The sequence below is a fragment of the Schistocerca nitens genome, chromosome 8 (genome assembly GCF_023898315.1).
Source record: "Schistocerca nitens isolate TAMUIC-IGC-003100 chromosome 8, iqSchNite1.1, whole genome shotgun sequence".
NCBI classification, from domain to species: Eukaryota; Metazoa; Arthropoda; class Insecta; order Orthoptera; family Acrididae; genus Schistocerca; species Schistocerca nitens.
In genome coordinates, this window is record NC_064621.1 from 198276258 (window position 1) to 198298272 (window position 22015).

Sequence of the window (22015 nt, forward strand, 5' to 3'; positions counted from 1 at the left end):
AACATAATTCATCTTGCGTAAAAAGAAATTTACTTTGAATGTAATGCTTTTCGAACCACCTTTCACAATACTATCCGGAGACTGTTACAAAAAGGTTCGATTTACCAGTTGCCAGAGAGCTCCAGAAAACAGGCATTATTGCGCATACGTAGCTGCAGTGGTGTAGGAAGCCCGCATGTTCGTATGTATAAAGCACTAAGAGAGCATACATTACACAATAAAAGAAACAGGGCATCAGAGGATACTGCTGGTACAGCTAACAGCCACACTTCAAGTAGCTGAAAGCGGGAGTAGGTACTGCTCATATGCGAGTCAACTGCGCATGTGCATCAGCCTGCTGACAAGTGGTCAAAAAATGGCTCTGAGCACTATGGGAATCAACTGCTGTGGTCATCAGTCCCCTAGAACTTAGAACTACTTAAACCTAACTAACCTAAGGACATCACACACATCCATGCCCGAGGCAGGATTCGAACCTGCGACCGTAGCAGTCGCACGGTTCCGGACTGCGCGCCTAGAACCGCGAGACCACCGCGGCCGGCGACAAGTGGTCAAACGAACCTAATGTGAACAGTTGTGACGTCATGCTCATAGCAAGCAGTCTATTGTTACGAAGAATTACACAGTCTTCGGCCAACGGCCTGTGACATAATTTTGCTATTTGCAGACGCTTGTGCGTGCTCGATGTTTTGTTGCTGTAAATTGCGCATTTCCTTTGGCACTAAAGTTTTATTTTTTTCCCTCTCGTTTATAATTTATTCTGCAATATCATTCTCCAGTAGCAGGATACAGTAACATTCTTCGCTAGAGAATCAATTCTTACCAGTCAAAATAACAAAAATTTAACTGAAAGCTAAAACAATGAAAAATTCCTGGAATTCTGAAAAATTCCCACGTTTTTCCTGGTTTTCTCCGGGATGAAAAAATTCCCGGGTTTTTCCCAGATTTCCCGGTTGTCCCGGGTCGTATACACCCTGTAATAACACATCACGAGTTCCTCCTTGAAAAGGTGTAACAGTTGTTAGAATCACAACTGAATCACAGTCTTAAAAAGGTACAAACTGAATAACTTACTTCATAATGGACATTTTTAGCTGAGTTTGAGTGTCAGGAATATGTAAAAGACAGTGTTATTAAAAATTTATACATACACTACTCATGTGAAGATGGCCACTCAACTGGCACATCGAAAGATTTTAAGGCAATAAAGATGTGGCTATCATCTTTTATTTGTTACTTTATTTTTTGCTTGAATTACCACATCACAACAGAATTTATAAAAGTGAAACATCAAAGGATCACACTCTGAATAAGACAATAACAATACTGTGGAATATAATCCATACAACATATCACAGATTATTCTCTGCTGACAGCACCACTTAAATACTAGACATAAGCAATATAGAATTTGGTCCATCTTTTTGACGCAATTGGATAGAGCTATAAAATAAAATAGGAAAATTTCATAAACTGATCACAATGAAATTGTGAAATGGTTTCTTCTAATTTTTTTCCTATGTTTCTCTCATATAAACAGCATTCACAGTATTTTGAAGACAACAGTGATCACAGAAGTATAATAATTTGTGTGCATGACTGAAATAGGCATACTAAATAGTAAACATTTTCTACACTGATTTTGCTGTTATACACAAATGGAAATGCACTGAAGAACATCACCCAATATGAAATAGTTCTAAAACAGATAATATGTGTGCGCAGGAGGTGCAGTAATTATTTTTTGATACTTGCCTTACATGCAACTGAGTGACATGACAACATGCAACAAAGTCCTTTATTTAATGGTGCCTAATTACACAAAGAGATCAGCTAAGTCTGCATTTACATTGTGCACAGATCACATATGCCTCTGCAATGTCAAGAAGGCAACAAAAAGTGTCTATTCTACACTCTGTGGCATTGAGCATGGACAAGTAGTGGAGTTGCAGATGGACAGCTAAATACTGAGCACAAGAACAAAACGTGTGGGTTGTGAGGAATCAGTGCTGGAAATGGTGGGAAACAGAAACTTCTCACAACAGCCAAAACCTATCAGTGCAGTCTAAATACATTACGAATGTCTGTACAAGAGGGTCATAAGGGCCTCCCGATCTACTGGACTGAAACTGGCAGAAATCTCACAGTCACTATGCCCCTCAAAGGTATGCTTGAATGTACAGTAAGTTTTCTGTGTTTTTCTGGCACTTACGCTCTTGACATCAGTTCATTTGCACATTTATTAACACTCACTTTCTGGAAGTGAGCCAGTATTTTCACATTTAATTGGAACCTTTCTCTTGACATCATGCTATGGACATGAACAACAAATAATAACTTGGTGGAAGTGAATCTACATCATCACATTCCTCTAGCATGTTTTCCCTTGACATTATTTCAACAACAATAATATATCTGATGGTGTCTATCAAGAGTAAACTGGAAAAATGAATGGAAGTTTTAAAGTGACATCACGTTCATCTCCAAGTCAGCATAAAGTGGCTAGGAAAACTTATGTTCACGCCCATCATTCAAGCCATACACTAGTAATTAAGTAGTAAATTAGAAAATCATATGGAATTAGATATATATCCTAAATACCTTGAGCAGAAAATGATACATTATCCAGTATCCTGTGACTTCTGTCCTTCAACAATATCTGGACATTGTGTGACAATCTTTAAGCAGCATCCCAATACTGCAACAGTGCTACAATATGCATTTCACAGACTGCCACAATGAAAACAGTACACTAATTACAATGTGTACACAATCATTTAAGAAGTCATTATTCCCATGCCACACACATGAATAGAACAGGACAAAACCTTAACATGAGGTACAATGGGAAGTATCCTCTGCCATGCACTTCACTGTGGTTTCCTGATTATAGATGTAGACATAGATGTACTACTTCTACCCTGGTCCCTGGCTCTATTGAGTTAATGAGACACCTAACCTCCAATTTACACCCACAAACAACAGTCAACCTGCCATTCCAAAATGTGCAACAAGGAGACATTTGTGCAAGATATTGCACAATGGATTATTTGCTTTGCACGATACATTAGGGAGTTGCTCTACATGCTACTAAAATATTGTTATACATGTCAAATGCATTCCTTATTTTAATCAATATTAAATACTGTTGCCTTTATCTTGTAACCAACTTTGGATCTGAATGTTCTTCAGTGTATTCCATCAGTGTATTTACAAATGTTACATATTTGTTTCCATTTTGAAATCAATAGTAACCAAGTATTCATCAATACTAAGAACATCAATTACATGGCCTCCCTTACAACAAGTTATAGAAACTCTCATGTTCAGATGTTCAAATAACTCACTGAATACATTACAATAACAACAACTTTCTTTTTATAATAGTGTCTTTGACATTCAATTTACCAAAAATATACAAATGATAAGCAGAATTTAGAGTGTAACAGTCAGTTTGTTTCCACTATGCAATGTACGGTAAGGCACTATAGAAAAAATAGTATGCACAGGTACAGTTGCTGGCAGTATCTCCTCAAACTGGTATATATTACTAGGAAAATATCAATAACCTGCTCAACAGGTATCAAAATGTACTGAACTCGAAGTGGATGGAACCTTACTACAAATAACTCATAATGAAGCATGTACCAGTAACTATGTTTTAAAGGAAAAGTGGCATGAGAATACAAAAGCAGTTAATGAATGGGAGGGAAGTCTTCGCATGTGGAGAGTGGGAAGTTAAAGAGACTGCAAGATAGCTGCATATGCAATGTTCATATATAAAAAGCTTCAGTTTCAAGAAAGATCTAGCACAAAATTACACATATAATATTATCATTTTTATGTACCAGTAAGATGCTAGTACAATGAGAGAAAAGTATGGGAAATGAACAGAGTTCAGAATTTCTTTATGTCTCAGGTAAGAGATCTTATGAGAAGGACAAAGCCAACATGGAGAGACAAACAGCCTAAGATGAAAATTCTTAACATTCAACATAGAGTCAAATGACCATTACACACAGAGAATAAGATCAGGATTGAAGACACAGTGAATTAAGACATGAGCTCCAAAGAAGGTATTCTATAGAAATAGAAGAAAAATATGATGATTACAAATGGAGAAATGCTGGTTATTAGTAAAAATTTATCATCTACCATACCATTGAAATTTATAATCAGACCAGGCGGCAATATCCTAAAATATAAGACTGCATCTTCACCAGTTATAAGCTTTGTAACATTTTGAATAAAATTTTCTGAAACTTCAGTATGGTATGGGGTTCCTAATTTAGGGTTTGTCATTTTTACTTTCCATGAGAAAAGAAATGTGAGTTATGATAATGCTTACCAAAGTAGAAGCTATTTTGCCATTTTCTATCTTGGGGGAGGGAGAGGGGGGAGGGAGAGAGAGAGGAAAAGAGAGAGAGAGAGAGAGAGAGAGAGAGAGAGAGAGAATACTGAGGAGTTCCTATTACGAGAAAAGACACAAAAAGGAAAAGGGGGACAATTTAAAGTCACTGTTACACCTACAGACCATTCAGTGACAACAGAACACAGACTCAGTTGGACATGGATTTTGCAGCAGGCACATAAAATGGAAGTGGAGAGGACTTCACATAACATATATCTCTATGCAAAACTCTTTTGTTGCACTAGTGACCACACTTTATGAACTATCATCTTATCTCAACATTATGTATATAAAAACCAATAAATTAAAAAGCATTTATTTCAAGCCCTTTATGTTTCTATAATTTTAAACCTTGGCACAAAATATATTTTCATGATTTTTCTCTTTAGAATATATGATAATAATAGTTGTATTATAGCAGAAATGTTGACGAAAACAGACTGTGCAGGGGGAGGTGGTGGGGCCATAGTAGGAGGGACTGATTAAGTGCCTTCCCACACAAACCTCCCACTCAACTTTTAACTTTTCTACTTCACACTGCATCATCACTTGTAACTAATCGTTATTTTATCCTTGGAGTATGACAGATCTTTCACTGCCCCTCTGTATTCTCTTCTTTGTTCTGAATGTTTCTCTAAGCAGTTCCCCACACTGGCCTTACATGCACTCACATGTTTGACTCGAGTAATATCTTTTCTGGCCCTATCTTTTATCTTGTCCTATTTCTCTCACTTCCCACAGCACACACCTTCCATTTCCCCCCCAAATTCAATCTAGCCAAGATCAGTGTTTCTGCTATTTGGTGTTCATTAGTACTCTCATAAATACTATGTTCCAGCCCATGTTTAATGTTGCCACTTCTATTAGCTCCCTTACAGTATAAAATTATAAAAGAATCTGAACTGTTGACTGAAAAATACAATTAGGGGAAGAAGCTGACACCTGGGGAAAAACAGCAGCCTGCGCCACTTAATCAATATATATTATAAAAGACAAGAATAAATTAAGGAAAGTTAGATAAATTATGGCAGATATTTTAAATCAGACTTCCCATATTTAATTTTATTAATGTGGGACTCCCTCAACCATACTGGTTAACACATTTTCCCAGTTTCTCTCTCAACAAACACTGAAGTGGTTAACTCAAAGAAAACTATGTTGGTTTCAAAATTAATATGTTTTGGTACCAATGTGTACCATTTACCAGACTGATTCAACTCCGAATCAAACAATAACTGTAGTTATTAAGAGCAGTTATATGAACCATTTACATACTATTAGGAAAGAAAAATTGATAACTGTATTGGAAATACCTAACTGTCTGACAAATCAATTACAAAACTTGACTATAGAATTCATACCACATTCATATCAACCAGTTAAAGAAGGTTGTAAGCAAATAAATGGGAAACTGATCCATTGTTTTTTGTGTCAAATACATGTGTCACAGACATCAAAAAGTACTCTTACAGTAAATTTGCTTTCTTCCATTCATATAATCTACAGTAAACAGGCTACGATTAAATATTTGAGATGAAGTTAATATGTTGGTAGCGAAAAAAAAAAATCAGAAACAGAAAAATAACTACTGAACATATGTTTCTTGAACCAAAACATGCATTGGGATTCAAACAGAAGAAAATATAGTGTTATTAGAAACCAGAAAGGGAACAGTAAGTTAGCATGACACCAAAATGACAAGATATGCATTTGGTACAGTATATAAAAAGGTCAAAACAATAAATTCACATATGCAGTTCTACTTCTACATGTTTCTGCTAGCATTGTGAAAAGCATCTGTACAGAATGTGGCTTCTTCATTCTTGCCGGATACTTCTTTCACTTTTACAATATGTAATGTATGGCAACAACACATTTTCCGTACTGATAAATTATAGCTGGATAGATTACAAAATCTGTTTTCAAACATGAAGCTGCACACTTTTACCAAAACAAAAAAATACATGTAAATCCCAGAACAATTACACCCCAACAGTACAAAATTGTTTACCCTATGCAGAAAGAGAAAACAGCATCCAAACCTTTTAGCTCAGACTAAAAATAAATGCAAAATTGAGCACCCTTTATTAGTAATTATATCAATGGCTATCAGTCTTTTAGAGATCAAACATCAATAGTGCAACTCATGCAGAAGATGAACCTGTCAATTTATTTAGCACTTTAGAAAAAGGAACTGATACGCGTATGCACTCATGCAAGCTACTTATTTTCTTCAGTATATGTTTTGTAAGCAAGTGACAACAAGCACACCCATTGAGTTCACAGTTGAAAACTGAAAATAATTACATTTACATAGTTACTGTCTCCAGTACATTACTAATCATCAAGTTGTCCTCATTTTCATACAATGAGTAAACATTTAAACTAAATCCGGTGTCAATAAACAATGAAATTGTCAAGCTAGCTATTTGAAGTAAAGTCAACCTATTACCATGTGAAGAGAGACCACACAGAATGTAACACACTAATTATTTAACTAATATATCTAAAAAGAAAGATGATGAGACTTACCAAACAAAAGCGCTGGCAGGTCGATAGACACACAAACAAACACAAATATACACACAAAATTCAAGCTTTCGCAACAAACTGTTGCCTCATCAGGAAAGAGGGAAGGAGAGGGAAAGACGAAAGGATGTGGGTTTTAAGGGAGAGGGTAAGGAGTCATTCCAATCCCGGGAGCGGAAAGACTTACCCTAGGGGGAAAAAAGGACAGGTATACACTCGCACACACACACATATCCATCCACACATACAGACACAAGCAGACCATTCTGCTTGTGTCTGTATGTGTGGATGGATATGTGTGTGTGTGCGCGAGTGTATACCTGTCCTTTTTTCCCCCTAGGGTAAGTCTTTCCGCTCCCGGGATTGGAATGACTCCTTACCCTCTCCCTTAAAACCCACATCCTTTCGTCTTTCCCTCTCCTTCCCTCTTTCCTGATGAGGCAACAGTTTGTTGCGAAAGCTTGAATTTTGTGTGTATATTTGTGTTTGTTTGTGTGTCTATCGACCTGCCAGCGCTTTTGTTTGGTAAGTCTCATCATCTTTCTTTTTAGATATATTTTTTCCACGTGGAATGTTTCCCTCTGTTATATTAATTATTTAACTAAAACGTATGTACTTTTCAAGTTCACACTGTTGTGTCAAATATCGATTATATAGCTTCTTTTCTTTTTATATGACTCATGAGAACAAATTGATGAGGAGTATTACCAAAATTCAATGAGGCCCAACATTGTCCCAATTTGCTAAAGCTTTGAAATCAATGTTTTCAAACCTCCACTTCTGTGTTAAAGATGCACCATCACACTTGGTAACATACATTTTTAGACTACCTGGATCACAGTCCAAGCACCGTGGATTTCCTCCATGCACAAGCCACTGGTTCACCTAAATGAAAATATGTTATGTTTCAATTTAGTGAATTTATTTTATTGGCTGCAAACAGTAACTACAATTGAGAGACATGAAAGGTGACAAAGATTTGACCCAACTTTTGGTTCCCAAGGTATTCAAAATGAAACTTTCTCTGCTACCTACGTTTGAATAAGTACACACTCATCTCCATAAGTTAAAGGATCTTTGAGATCCACGATACAGTAGAAGCACAGCATATCGGTAGAGAGATTACGACACACCAGTTGTCTATACTTTCATTAGTCAGTAAATAGAGCTCTGTGAGAGTGTTAAGCACCACAAGTATTTATGAATGTTATACCATGATATGTATAATAGGCAGTCTGATCAACAGATAATTTATGAAGCATTGATAAAGTATGCACTGCAAGATGCCCTGCCAACATTGTTACATGTGATAATGCTACAAGGTATACGGGAAAACCACATACGGGTTGCAAGTGGTACTCACCAAGTGTGGTGTCCCTCCACTGATGGCATACAGAAAACCAATATGAGTTGTGATGCTCTCAAGTAACAATACAAAATACACAGTAGCTCCCTAAATAGTGGATCAGCTTGACCAGCATGGCTTATGGTAACGGGTGACTTTCACTTCTCAGCTTATTTTGCACTGAAAGTGGATGGTACCAGCTCTGCTGGCCACACAAAATGTCATCCAAATGTGTTCACTATGGGATCCTGCATCCCCATAACTCAAATAATGTGAACCAAATGGAGTGTGCTCCCTGCCGCCGTTGGATAAGCAGCTGCCAGCAGAAAGTCCTATACTCCTCTAGCTCACTCATTTGTTACATAGTTTAATTCTTAATTTCTTTGCGTGTTTTTGGTACTTGCATTGTTCAAATTCATAAATTTCGGGCGTATTATAGTATTTGAGAGTTGTAGCATCGAGTTTTAGTACCTGAATAGTGTAAAATCGCGTAGTCTCCTTCCGCCGCCAAGCAGTGTGTCAGCAGTGTGCAAGTAGCAGCATTACTGCATTTACTAGGCAATCTTGTATTTTAATAACCGTTTAAATTTTGTGTCAATTTGTTTGTGCTCTCTGTAGATTAGTTCAGACGTTCTTTGCACAACAGTTTTTAGCATGGATAGGGACTGCAACTGCTGTGTTCTGATGCAGGCTGAGTTGGCATCCCTTCGCTCCCAGCTTCAGGCAGTGTTGGCTTCAGTCACACAGCTTGAGGCTGTTGCCAATGGGCATCACTGTGGGGGTCCGAATGGGGGTTTGTCGGGGACGGCCAGCTCGTCCCACGCATCCCCCGATCGGACTACGACTGTGGCTGCCCGGGATACTGCCCACATTGAGGTTGATCCCTCACCTGTGGTGGAGTGGGAAGTCATCTCGAGGTGTGGCAGGGGGCGAAAGACATTCCGGAGGGCTGAACGGAAGGCCTCTTCAGTTTGTCTGACGAACCGGTTTCAGGCTCTGTCTCCGGCTGATACTGATGTTCGGCCGGAGATGGCTGCTTGTCCTGTTCCAGAGGTTGCCCCTCACTCTGCAAGATCCGGGCAGTCGCAGAGGGTGGGCTTACTGGTAGTTGGGAGCTCCAACGTCAGGCGCGTAATGGGGCCCATTAGGGATATGGCAGCAAGAGAGGGGAAGAAAACCAATGTGCACTCCGTGTGCATACCGGGGGGAGTTATTCCAGATGCGGAAAGGGTCCTTCCGGATGCCATGAAGGGTACAGGGTGCACCCATCTGCAGGTGGTCGCTCATGTCGGCACGAATGATGTGTGTCGCTATGGATCTGAGGAAATCCTCTCTGGCTTCCGGCAGCTATCTGATTTGGTGAAGACTGCCAGTCTCGCTAGCCGGATGAAAGCAGAGCTCACCATCTGCAGCATCGTCGATAGGACTGACTGCGGACCTTTGGTACAGAGCCGAGTGGAGGGTCTGAATCAGAGGCTGAGACGGTTCTGCGACCGTGTGGGCTGCAGATTCCTCGACTTGCGCCATAGGGTGGTCGGGTTTTGGGTTCCGCTGGATAGGTCAGGAGTCCACTACACGCAGCAAACGGCTACACGGGTAGCAGGGGTTGTGTGGCGTGGACTGGGCGGTTTTTTAGGTTAGATGGCCTCGGGCAAGTACAGAAAGGGCAACAGCCTCAAAGGGTGCGGGGCAAAGTCAAGACATGCGGGGACCAAGCAGAAATCTGTATTGTAATTGTGAACTGTCGAAGCTGCATTGGTAAAGTACCGGAACTTCAAGTGCTGATAGAAGGCACCGAAGCTGGAATCGTTATAGGTACAGAAAGCTGGCCAGAGATAAATTCAGCCGAAATTTTTACAAAGGCACAGACGGTGTTTAGAAAGGATAGATTGCATGCAACCGATGGTGGCGTATTTGTCGCTGTTAGTAGTAGTTTATCCTGTAGTGTAGTAGAAGTGGATAGTTCCTGTGAAATATTATGGGTGGAGGTTACACTCAACAACCGAGCTAGGTTAATAATTGGCTCCTTTTACCGACCTCCCGACTCAGCAGCATTAGTCGCAGAACAACTGAGAGAAAATTTGGAATACATTGCACATAAATTTTCTCAGCATATTACAGTCTTAGGTGTAGATTTCAATTTACCAGATATCGACTGGGACACTCAGATGTTTAGGACGGGTGGTAGGGACAGAGCATCGAGCGACATTATACCGAGTGCACTATCCGAAAATTACCTCGAGCAATTAAACAGAGAACCGACTCGTGGAGATAACATCTTGGACCTACTGATAACAAACAGACCCGAACTTTTCGACTCTGTATGTGCAGAACAGGGAATCAGTGATCATAAGGCCGTTGCAGCATCCCTGAATATGGAAGTTAATAGGAATATAAAAAAAGGGAGGAAGGTTTATCTGTTTAGCAAGAGTAATAGAAGGCAGATTTCAGACTACCTAACAGATCAAAACGAAAATTTCTGTTCCGACACTGACAATGTTGAGTGTTTATGGAAAAAGTTTAAGGCAATTGTAAAATGCGTTTTAGACAGGTACGTGCCGAGTAAAACTGTGAGGGACGGGAAAAACCCACCGTGGTCCAACAACAAAGTTAGGAAGCTACTGCGAAAGCAAAGAGAGCTTCACTCCAAGTTTAAACGCAGCCAAAACCTCTCAGACAAACAGAAGCTAAACGATGTCAAAGTTAGCATAAGGAGGGCTATGCGTGAAGCGATCAGTGAATTCGAAAGTAAAATTCTATGTACCGACTTCACAGAAAATCCTAGGAAGTTCTGGTCTTACGTTAAATCAGTAAGTGGCTGAAAACAGCATATCCAGACACTCCGGGATGATGATGGCATTGAAACAGAGGATGACACGCGTAAAGCTGAAATACTAAACACCTTTTTCCAAAGCTGTTTCACAGAGAAAGACCGCACTGCAGTTCCTTCTATAAATCCCCGCACAAACGAAAGAATGGCTGACATCGAAATAAGTGTCCAAGGAATAGAAAAGCAACTGGAATCACTCAACAGAGGAAAGTCCACTGGACCTGACGGGATACCAATTCGATTCTACACAGAGTACGCGAAAGAACTTGCCCCCCTTCTAACAGCCGTGTACCGCAAGTCTCTAGAGGAACGGAAGGTTCCAAATGATTGGAAAAGAGCACAGGTAGTCCCAGTCTTCAAGAAGGGTCATCGAGCAGATGCGCAAAACTATAGACCTATATCTCTGACGTCGATCTGTTGTAGAATTTTAGAACACGTTTTTTGCTCGAGTATCATGTCATTTTTGGAAACCCAGAATCTACTCTGTAGGAATCAACATGGATTCCTGAAACAGCGATCGTGAGAGACCCAACTCGCTTTATTTGTTCATGAGACCCAGAAAATATTAGATACAGGCTCCCAGGTAGATGCTATTTTCCTTGACTTCCGGAAGGCGTGCGATACAGTTCCGCACTGTCGCCTGATAAACAAAGTAAGAGCCTACGGAATATCAGACCAGCTGTGTGGCTGGATTGAAGAGTTTTTAGCAAACAGAACACAGCATGTTTGTTATCAATGGAGAGACGTCTACAGACGTTAAAGTAACCTCTGGCGTGCCACAGGGGAGTGTTATGGGACCATTGCTTTTCACAATATATATAAATGACCTAGTAGATAGTGTCGGAAGTTCCATGCGGCTTGGAAAATTGTAGCGAAATGCAGGAAGATTTGCAGAGGATCCTTTATTGTATGATTATATGATAGCAGAACAAACACTGGTAGCAGTTACTTCTGTAAAATATCTGGGAGTATGCGTGCGGAACGATTTGAAGTGGAATGATCATATAAAATTAATTGTTGGTAAGGCGGGTACCAGGTTGAGATTCATTGCGAGAGTCCTTAGAAAATGTAGTCCATCAACAAAGGAGGTGGCTTACAAAACACTCGTTCTACCTATACTTGAGTATTGCTCAACAGTGTGGGATCCGTACCAGATCGGGTTGACGGAGGAGATAGAGAAGATCCAAAGAAGAGCGCCGCGTTTCGTCACAGGGTTATTTGGTAACTGTGATAGCGTTACGGAGATGTTTAGCAAACTCAAGTGGCAGACTCTGCAAGAGAGGCGCTCTGCATCGCGGTGTAGCTTGCTTGCCAGGTTTCGAGAGGGTGCGTTTCTGGATGAGGTATCGAATATATTGCTTCCCCCTACTTATACCTCCCGAGGAGATCACGAATATAAAATTAGAGAGATTCGAGCGCGCACGGAGGCTTTCAGACAGTCGTTCTTCCCGCGAACCATACGCGACTGGAACAGAAAAGGGAGGTAATGACAGTGGCACGTAAAGTGCCCTCCGCCACACACCGTTGGGTGGCTTGCGGAGTATAAATGTAGATGTAGATGTAGATGTAGATGCAACAGACTACATGAGTAGAACTACTATTGCCAAGGGATCTACTCAATAGGCTATAGTGAGTATACTAAGTGGTCTTGTATTGGTCATACCATTTTGGTCATGTGATTTGTGTGTGTTGTAACACTACAGTTCGGTGTGGACATTATCATAACATCTTTTTGTGGAACTTACAGATCCCTTACGATATGGTCACACACATATTTAAATAACGAACTACCTACAGACACAGAAACAGAGAAAAGTATATCAACTGAGACACCTGATTAAATTTATCTCAATAACTAACAACTTTCAAGTTTTTCAACAGATTCAAACAACAAATTTTAAGAACTAAAACTTAAAAAAAAGGAAAAAATCCAGGATGGAATTAACAATATTATGAGAAGGAAAGTTCTACTTACCATACAGTGGAGAAGCTGAGTCACAGATAGGCACACAAAAAGACTCTCACAAATAAAGCTTTCGGCCATTGGCCTTCGTTCACAATAGACACACATATGTGCGCGCACGCGTGCACACACACACACGCACACCCATACACACACACACTCACAAAAATGCAAAACTGTGGTTTCAGTTGCCTGAGCCTGCAGTCGTGTGTGTGTGTGTGTGTGTGTGTGTGTTGTTGATGAAGGCAATGGCCGAAAGCTTTACTTGTGAGAGTCTTTTTGTGTGCCTATCTGCGACTCAGCATCTCCACTGAAGCTAAAACAAAATAGCTGAAGCTTGAACTTGAATTAATGGCTTTTACAGGGAAGTGACTGAGGAACTTACAATACTGCCTGTTTTACACTAACCAAAAAGGCATGAAGGCACAGGAAAGAATAATGGATGGAAAGTTTACATGGGCAACAAGAAAATTTCTTTACCTGGAATGGACGTGGGATAGATATTAAATAAATTTTCTTTTTGTTGCCTTGGTACAAAGTGTTGCACAATAACAAAAGTCAAGTATCAATTTCAATTGGTTTATGCTGCTTTCAAAGTAGTTGTGCTACGAGTGTGTCGCTGAAAACTGATAATGTCATGTCATCACAGACTACTTTTATTTGTTAAAGAACATCATATACACACCACAAGCTGCATTAGAAATATTTATTTGCCAAAACCAGTTTCATCATCAACACAAATTTATCTAAAGACAAGTCTAACATTTAATTTTCAGTAATTATGAACTAGGAAGAAGAATCAAAAATGATCAATGGGCCCATCAGAGGCTGTAGAAGCAGTTTAGTTTAGAGTATACTTCTGAAGGTGATGCATATGAAAGGTGGCGCAAAACTGTAGCTTCAGATGAAACTTTGAAATAGTGCACAATAAAGTATGGGAAATAGTAATTAAAGTCGTATGAAATAGTTACCAACATAAGCTTACCAAAAGAAAGACATAGTACATTTTATGTGGAGAATTAACTATAACATAGCTCTGTGCAGTATGTGTGTACAGCATGTCTTACATATGAACCAAAATTAGATGCAAAATTGATTTCTGTGAAATGTGTGGACCATTTTACATAGAATCCAACTAATTCTGTGCAGCATTGTTGTGGAGATGTGGGCCTACTGCTTCACACCATTACTGAAATAGCAATCAAAGCAGTGAGTGGAAGCTAGAGGCCCTGCACCAACAAAGGCAAAATTGGTTTACTCAATCATAAAGGATGATGGCCTGTTTTTTATTGGACACAAAAGCAATTCTTCTTACTGATTATCTTGCACAGAGAAAAGATTGGCCCGCAAATATTATGCAATACTTCGAGACCAACTGGATGGAAAACTATGTGCTTCGGTAATAAGAAAACTAAGGAATTTGAAGAAAAATCTATTGGAATATCCACCCTATTAATCATATTTGTCACACTATGGTTCCCAAAGTGATAAAGAAATTTGTGGCTGGAAAACATGCAGAGCCCAACGAAGACATTAGGACAACCATAGATAGTTATTTTATAAATATTGTATAACAGCACTCAGGCATGGAATCCACACACTGAAAAACATTGAAGACTTTTATTTACCAATTTTTAATGAGTCTTTCAACTTCAGGTTGAGATATTTTTGCCTTACCTTCACACTGCAGTAAGGTTGACATTGGGTGCAAGAGGCAGGACACTAGTTTATATGGGAAATGCTGAGGAAAGGTAGTGCTTGGCATTACTTAAATACAGGGAAATAAAAATAAACAGGGTGCACTATCTAAGTAGTGTGCAATGAGATGGGGGTTTGGGCTGGATGGAAAGCACACTTGGATATCCAAAGCAGTTAAGATGACCTCAAGCGTAAATTGGGAAATACAGATTCAAATCCCAGTCCTGCACAAATTTTCTCATGTTGACAATCAGAGTGGCTACACAAACCTGGAAAAAAATTTCCTGGGAATTCTATATATGAGAAGCTCGTGATAAATTAATGGTGAGCAGGGAGACGCTGACTTTCCTTTCCTCTAAGCTGAGCTATATACCAGCCATAAGCAGTAATGTAACTGCAGTTATTAACATTGATAATTTATATGGAATAATACTCATATAATTAACATACTTGGAGGTATTAAATATTTTAAAATTTGTGATTTATAAAACTCGATCAAATTTAATTTCAATGCTAGGTTAAAAACCCAGAATCCCCTGAGATGAAATTCCTGAGATTTCCCAGATTTTCCAAGCGAAATGTAATCCCCAAAAATTTCCAGGTTTTATGGAAGAATCAGCAGCCTGCCTTTGTTTTCATTTCAATACCCAATTGTGGCTGATGTCAGGATTTATTTCATTTAATCAAAAACAAAAAAGCTCAATCCACATGGACCATGATGTAAGGATACTGTGATTGATATCCTTGCCAGCAGGCTATCTAGCAGCAGGTGTTAACTGGTGACCCTTAGCTTCTAAAACTTTCTGTAGGTTCCCACCTTTTACGGAGAATACTTTGTGGCACTGACAATGTGAGTCAGTAACGGGCGTGTGAAGGCAGTAGTGGGGCAAACTCAGTAGAGTGAACATGTAGTGAAAGAGTCAAGGGAAAGAAATACACGGAATCGAGATAAAAGTGGTTAAAAGAGTACTATGGAAAGAATTTCATTGAAACAGGAATGTTGAATAGTCCATGGCTTCTTCATAGCAGATGATCCATCTACTGGCAATACACCACTGCCATTGTCATCCAGGCTTGGGATTGTTACCCACTGACATTCTGCCTTTTTGAAAACACTTAAACCTCTCTCAGCACTGTAGGCTTGGATAAGATTGTTCTTCAAGCACTTTCACTGTCACTTTGGCACTAATCTGACTAGCAGCTTGTGCATGTGCTCACTTCACTGTCTATAGATCACTTACTAAAGGTCAAAGCAAAACTTGGCAAATGGCAGTTTGCTGTCTAAGGTTGCTGTTACGTGCACTTTGCACTCCCTATTCTGGTTGGCAGTCTATTTCAAAAGTTTGGTTTCCACTCTTTGAAGATGAATAAATTAAGTTAAAGGACATCATCTTTTGTGACTGATTTTGTAGAAAATGATTACAGTTATGCCAAGTACAATTAGGCAGTAGTTTTATGTTTTGTGCCATTGTGGCTCAAATAACTCTTGCACCCAATAGTCCAACAGCCAGCCATTAGCATCATGGTCAGATCTCTCAACAATTATGGGGCTGAGACCTTACAAGTGATCACTGTGTCACAATGCAATTTTCAAATTTAATTATCACAGAAAGGAACTATACTGAACTCTGCAAGGCAACAGTAAGGGAACATACCGCTTATGAGAACAGCAACTGTTACTGACACATGCAGGAGAAGTGTTGTATGGGTGAAACAGTGAAAACTATCATTAAGCAGGAAAGAAGATGGACTATGGTGGTATACACATCATAACACATCAATGATGGCAGTGCAGTGAGCTACACTCTTCTCATGCAGAAAAATGTTTAAGTGTTGCAAACAGCTTTACTGGTGTAGTGAGTTGCATGTGACATCGCTGCTGTAGGCATTGTTGAGCAGAAGAGCAGTCTGCACATGTGTGGTGAATAAACTAATGCACTACATAAAACAGTGAGAACCAATGTAATGAGGTTAAAAAAAATAGCAGTCATGGAGAAAAATATTGAGACAAGAGTGAAAGTAATTCTAATATAACAACAAAAACAATGAATTTTTACAAAATAATTTGTCCCCCTCATCCCAGGCAGTGAGTCTCCCCTGACCCCCAAATCTGGTTAACTTTCCCGAGATCCACCCCTTTCCCTAGACCTCTCCAGTTGTTCTCCTTCACCCCTCTTCCTTTCCCTTCAACTCTTCCATCTGAAGAAGGAGCCACTGGCTCTGAAAGCTTGCCTAAATACAACCTTTTTTTTATGTGTGTGTTCTGCCACTGCTTATTGAGTTGATTTTTTATCCATACAATGAAAATAATTCTAAGTTATACAAGTTGGGAACTAAAATAATCTTGGCCAAGAGGAAGGTAGATATAGATTCAGGAATCACACAATTGTTGGGAATAGTGCAACAGGAAAACTCTGTGGAAGGGAAAGACAGTACTGCACCAATTTTATGACAGAAGCAAGAAAACTTACAAAATAAAGGAAACAAGTTAGAACAGGTATCTAAACAGCCAAACACAGAAAGCCAAGGACCTTTAGATATGCAGACACACTTAAACAATAATGGGTAAGATAGAGGAAAACACATCCTACTTGAAAGAAACAGAGAACAGGATACATGAAAACACAGCTTGAATGGATACTAGAAACCTTGATAAAAAGATGAGCAAATAAATTATATAGCAACACACACCATAAACTCACTACTTCAGACCAGAAAACTCCAGGAGCTCACAGCTGAACTAAATAAACAAAAATTTTAATAACAGGGATCCAAGAAATGAGAAAGACCACAGAGGACCCATTCGAATCACAAGGATACAGAATTTATAATGGGAAACCAGGACTGAGGGCAATGAAACAATGTCCCCAGTTCGGAACAGGGTTTTTAGTAAACATAAAAATAATAGATTCAGTAACAGATTTCCAATCAGTATCACCAAGAATTGCGACTCTGAGCTTTAAAACAATGAATAAAACCTATACAATAATAAATGCTCATGCCCAACAAATGAAAATAATTGTATAACAAAAACAAAGGAAGAGGTAGATAAATTTTGGGACCTTCTAGAACAAACTGTGAATAGAGTAAATAAAAAGAATGTAAAAATCTTATTGGGAGATTTCAATGCTCAGTTGGGAAAAGAAAGGAAATATAAAGATATAACTGGAAAATGGAATCCACATAAATTTACGAACAAAACTGGTCAAAGACTCGTAGAACTCTGCAGAGAACACAATCTAATATCTAAATCAACATACTTTAAGAGGAAGCCAAGTAAACTTAAAACATGGAAACATCCAGACTGGAAGAAGGGGGAGTGGCAGCTAGACCATGTCTGTATGGACAAAAATTTTCATAAGGAGATCCACAATGTAGTACTGAGAGAAGTAGACATAGGCTCAGACCATTATATAGTTAAAATTAAAATCAAATTCACTCCGTTAAAGAAGAGGACCAGAAAAACTAATAAAATAAAAAGGAGGTTTGACCCACATCAGCTAATTTTTTTAATTAATTTAATTAATAAATACCAACAAATAACACAAACCATCAAATTAACAGATGATCTAGAACAACTAGTGCCTAATCTTAAAAAAGAAGCAGAGAATCTAGCTCCCTTGAACCCCTGAAGGAAACATGCATGGTGGACATCAGAATGTGACAAATTCTATGAAGATAGACACCAAGCATAATTAAAGTTTCAAACACATAAAACTGAAGATAATGCCATCAACCTAAAAAATGAAAGAAAGAAATTCACACAAAATATTAGAAGAATCAAGAGAGGATTCCATAAAGATATTATAAACTCCATAGTAGGTAATTATATAAAACCAACTCCAGGAACTACTATAAAATCTTTGGGAAACAACTACAACAATATGAGGCCCCTACACTAATACTAAAAGATGAAGATGGAAGAATGACACACAGTAACAAGGAAAATGCAGAAATCATGGCAAAAGCATTTAACAAACTTCTGAATTGCGAGGAACCCAAAGAACTCTTAGAAATCAACATAAATACCCCAGTAAAAACCAAACCTAACAAACTAGACCCTCCAACTTTCCAAGAAGTAGAAAAAATTCTTAAAGAACAAAAAAATTATAAGGCATGTGGGGAAGATCAGGTTTTTGTTGAAATGTGGAAATATGCAAGTGACACAGTCAAAACCTCCTTACACATGGCTCTAACAAAAATTTGGGTAACAGAACGATTCCCCCAAACATTGGACCACAGCTATCATCCACCCACTACACAAAAAGGGAGTTAAAAGCAACCCAGACAACTACAGAGGAATCTCTCTCCTAGATTGCACATACAAAATTCTATCCAAGATCCTATATGAAAGAATCAAGGAGCAATTAGAACAGGAGTTAGTGGAATATCAGGGAGGTTTCAGACCATGGAGAAGCTGTGCAGAGCAGATAATTAGTTTACAATTGATTATGGCATACTACAAGAAACAGAACAAACCTCTGGCAATAACATTTGTAGATTTTAAGAAGGCCTATGACTGTCTCCACAGACCTACAGTATTAAAAATTTTAAGAAATCTAGGACTCCATCCAAAACTAATTAAAATAATACAACTCACTCTAACCAATAACAAATCAAAAGTGAAGTTTAGAGGAGAAATTTCAGAACCATTCCTCATAAAAACAGGCTTAAGACAAGGTGACTGCCTATCACCATTACTATTCAACTGTGCACTGGAATACATAATGAGAAAATGGTACAAAAACAATCCAAAGATGATAAGAATTGGAAGTGCAAAAGATGATATTAGCTTAAACTGCTTGGGATTTGCTGATGATCTTGCTCTCCTAGCCAACACCGTTCAAGAAGTCAGGCAACAAGTGAAATCACTACAAGAAATAGCAGAGAAAGTAGGCCTTAGAATATCATTTGAAAAAATGGAGATTATGCTAACTGATCCACCACTTGCAAACAAAATTACAATAGGAGAACAGGAAACCAAAATTGTCGATAAATTTAAATATTTAGGGAAATAATAACATACAATCTAAATGAGAAGCCATCATGGTAGAATAGAATAAAAAAACTGAACTACGCAAATTACATTACCAAAACTACATACAACAAAAAAAGCCTATCTATAGATGCAAAATTAAAACACTATAAAACAGTTACACAACCAGAAATAACGTATGCAGCTGAAACTATCTTCAAAACAACTAATACAGCAGAAATTGACAGAATACTAAAAATAGAAAGAAGAATAATTAGGACATGTATAAATAAACAGTACAAAATAAATGGACATTGGAGAATAGCATCAAATGAAACACTATATAAGAAAATAGAACCAGTCATGATCACGATCAGGAAGAAACGCATCTCATTCTTTGGACATTTGATGAGAACTCCAGAAAACAGAATTAGTAAAAAAATAATACAAAAATTGTGAAATAGCAAGAGCGACATTAAATGGATCACAGAAATTAAGGAAGATATTAAAGAACTCCAAATTACACCTACCACAGTAGTACAAGCTTATGTGCCAATTAGCTCTGCACATGATGAAGAGATTCAAGAAATGTATGATATGATTAAAAAAAAATATTCAGATAGTTAAGGGACGCGAAAATTTAATAGTCATAGGGAACTGGAATTCAATAGTAGGAAAAAAAAGAGAAGGGAAAGTAGTAGGTGAGCATGGACTGGGGGTAAGGAATGAAAGAGGAAGCTGCCTACAAGAATTTTGCACAGAGCATAACTTAATCATAGCTAACACTTGGTTTAAGAATCATGGAAGAAGGTTGTATACATGGAAGAGGTCTGGAGACACTGGATGGTTTCAGATAGATTATATAATGGTAAGACAGAGATTCAGAAACAACATTTTAAATGGTAAGACATTTCCAGGGGCAGATGTGGAGTCTGATGACAATTTATTGGTTATGAACTGCAGATTGAAACTGAAGAAACTGCAAAAAGGTAGGAATTTAAGGAGATGGGACCTGGGTAAACCAAAAGAACCAGAGGTTGTAGAGAGTTTCAGAGAGAGCATTAGGGAACGACTGACAAGAACAGGGGAAAGAAACACAGTAGAAGAAGAATGGCTAGCTTTGACAGATGAAATAGTGAAGGCAGCAGAAGATCAAGTAGGTAAAAAGACAAGGGATTGCAGAAGAGATATTGAATTTCAAACAATGGAAAATCCAGGATGGAATGTAACAATATTGTGAAAAGGAAAGTTGCTACTCACCATATAGCGGAGATGCTGAGTCGCAGATAGGCACAACAAAAAGCCTGTTCCAAATAAAGCTTTTGGCCTGTAAGATCTTCATCAAAAATAGACAACACACACACACACACACACACACACACACACACACACACACACACGAGCACGCAAAAACACGAGTTCAGTCTAAGGCAACTGCAGCCACACTATGACTACAGTTGCCTCATACTGCAGACGTGTGTGTGAGTTGCGTGCGTGTGTGTGTGTGTGGTTTGTTGATTTTTGATGAAGACCTTATGGGCCAAGAGCTTTACTTGGAACAGTCTTTTTGTTGTGCCTACCTGCGACTCAGATATTGAATTTAATTGATGTAAGAAGAAAATATAAAAATGCAGTAAATGAAGCAGGTGAAAAGTAGTACAAACGTCTCAAAAATGGGATCAACAGGAAGTGCAAAATGGCTAATCAGGGATGGATAGAGGACAAATGTAAGGCATATATCATGAGGGGTGAGGGAGATAGTACCAACAGGAAAATTAAAGAGATCTTTGGAGAAAAAAGAACCACCTGTATGGATATCAAGAGCTCAGATGGAAAACGAGTCCTACGCAAAGAAAGGAAAGCAGAAAGGTGGAAGGAGTGTATAGGCAGTCTATAAAAAGGTGATGTCCTTGAGGGAAATATTACAGAAATGGAAGAGGACATAGATGAAGATTAAATGGGAGATATGATACTGCACGAAGAATTTGACAGAGCACTGAAAGACCTAAATCGAAACAAGGCCCCGGGAGCAGACAACATTCCATTAGAACTACTGATAGCCTTGGGAGAGCCAGCCACGACAAAACTGTACCATCTGGTCAGCAAGACATATGAGACATGTGAAATAACATCACACTAAAAGAAGAATAAACTAATTCCAATGCCAACTATCAGTTTAATAAGTCACGGTTGTAAAATACTACCTAGAATTCTTTACAGATGAATGGGAAAACTGATAGAAGCCTGCTTCAGGGAAGATCAGT

General features: G+C 38.6%; 1 protein-coding gene across 4 annotated transcripts in view; it reads right to left on the reverse strand.

Moving 5' to 3' along the window:
• LOC126199312 (N-acetylgalactosaminyltransferase 6-like) overlaps positions 1-22015 on the reverse strand; it is a 217422-nt gene that overhangs the window by 17047 nt on the left and 178360 nt on the right. Inside the window, exon 12 of one of the 4 annotated variants that reach the window (XM_049936147.1) lies at positions 7771-7825. The exons of 1 other annotated variant lie outside the window; for it this stretch is intronic. In XM_049936147.1, the coding sequence (XP_049792104.1) occupies positions 7771-7825 (55 nt within the window). Of the gene's footprint in view, positions 1-7549; positions 7826-22015 lie in introns of those variants that run through there. 2 more of the 4 variants (XM_049936148.1, XM_049936145.1) reach the window with 2 other exon arrangements.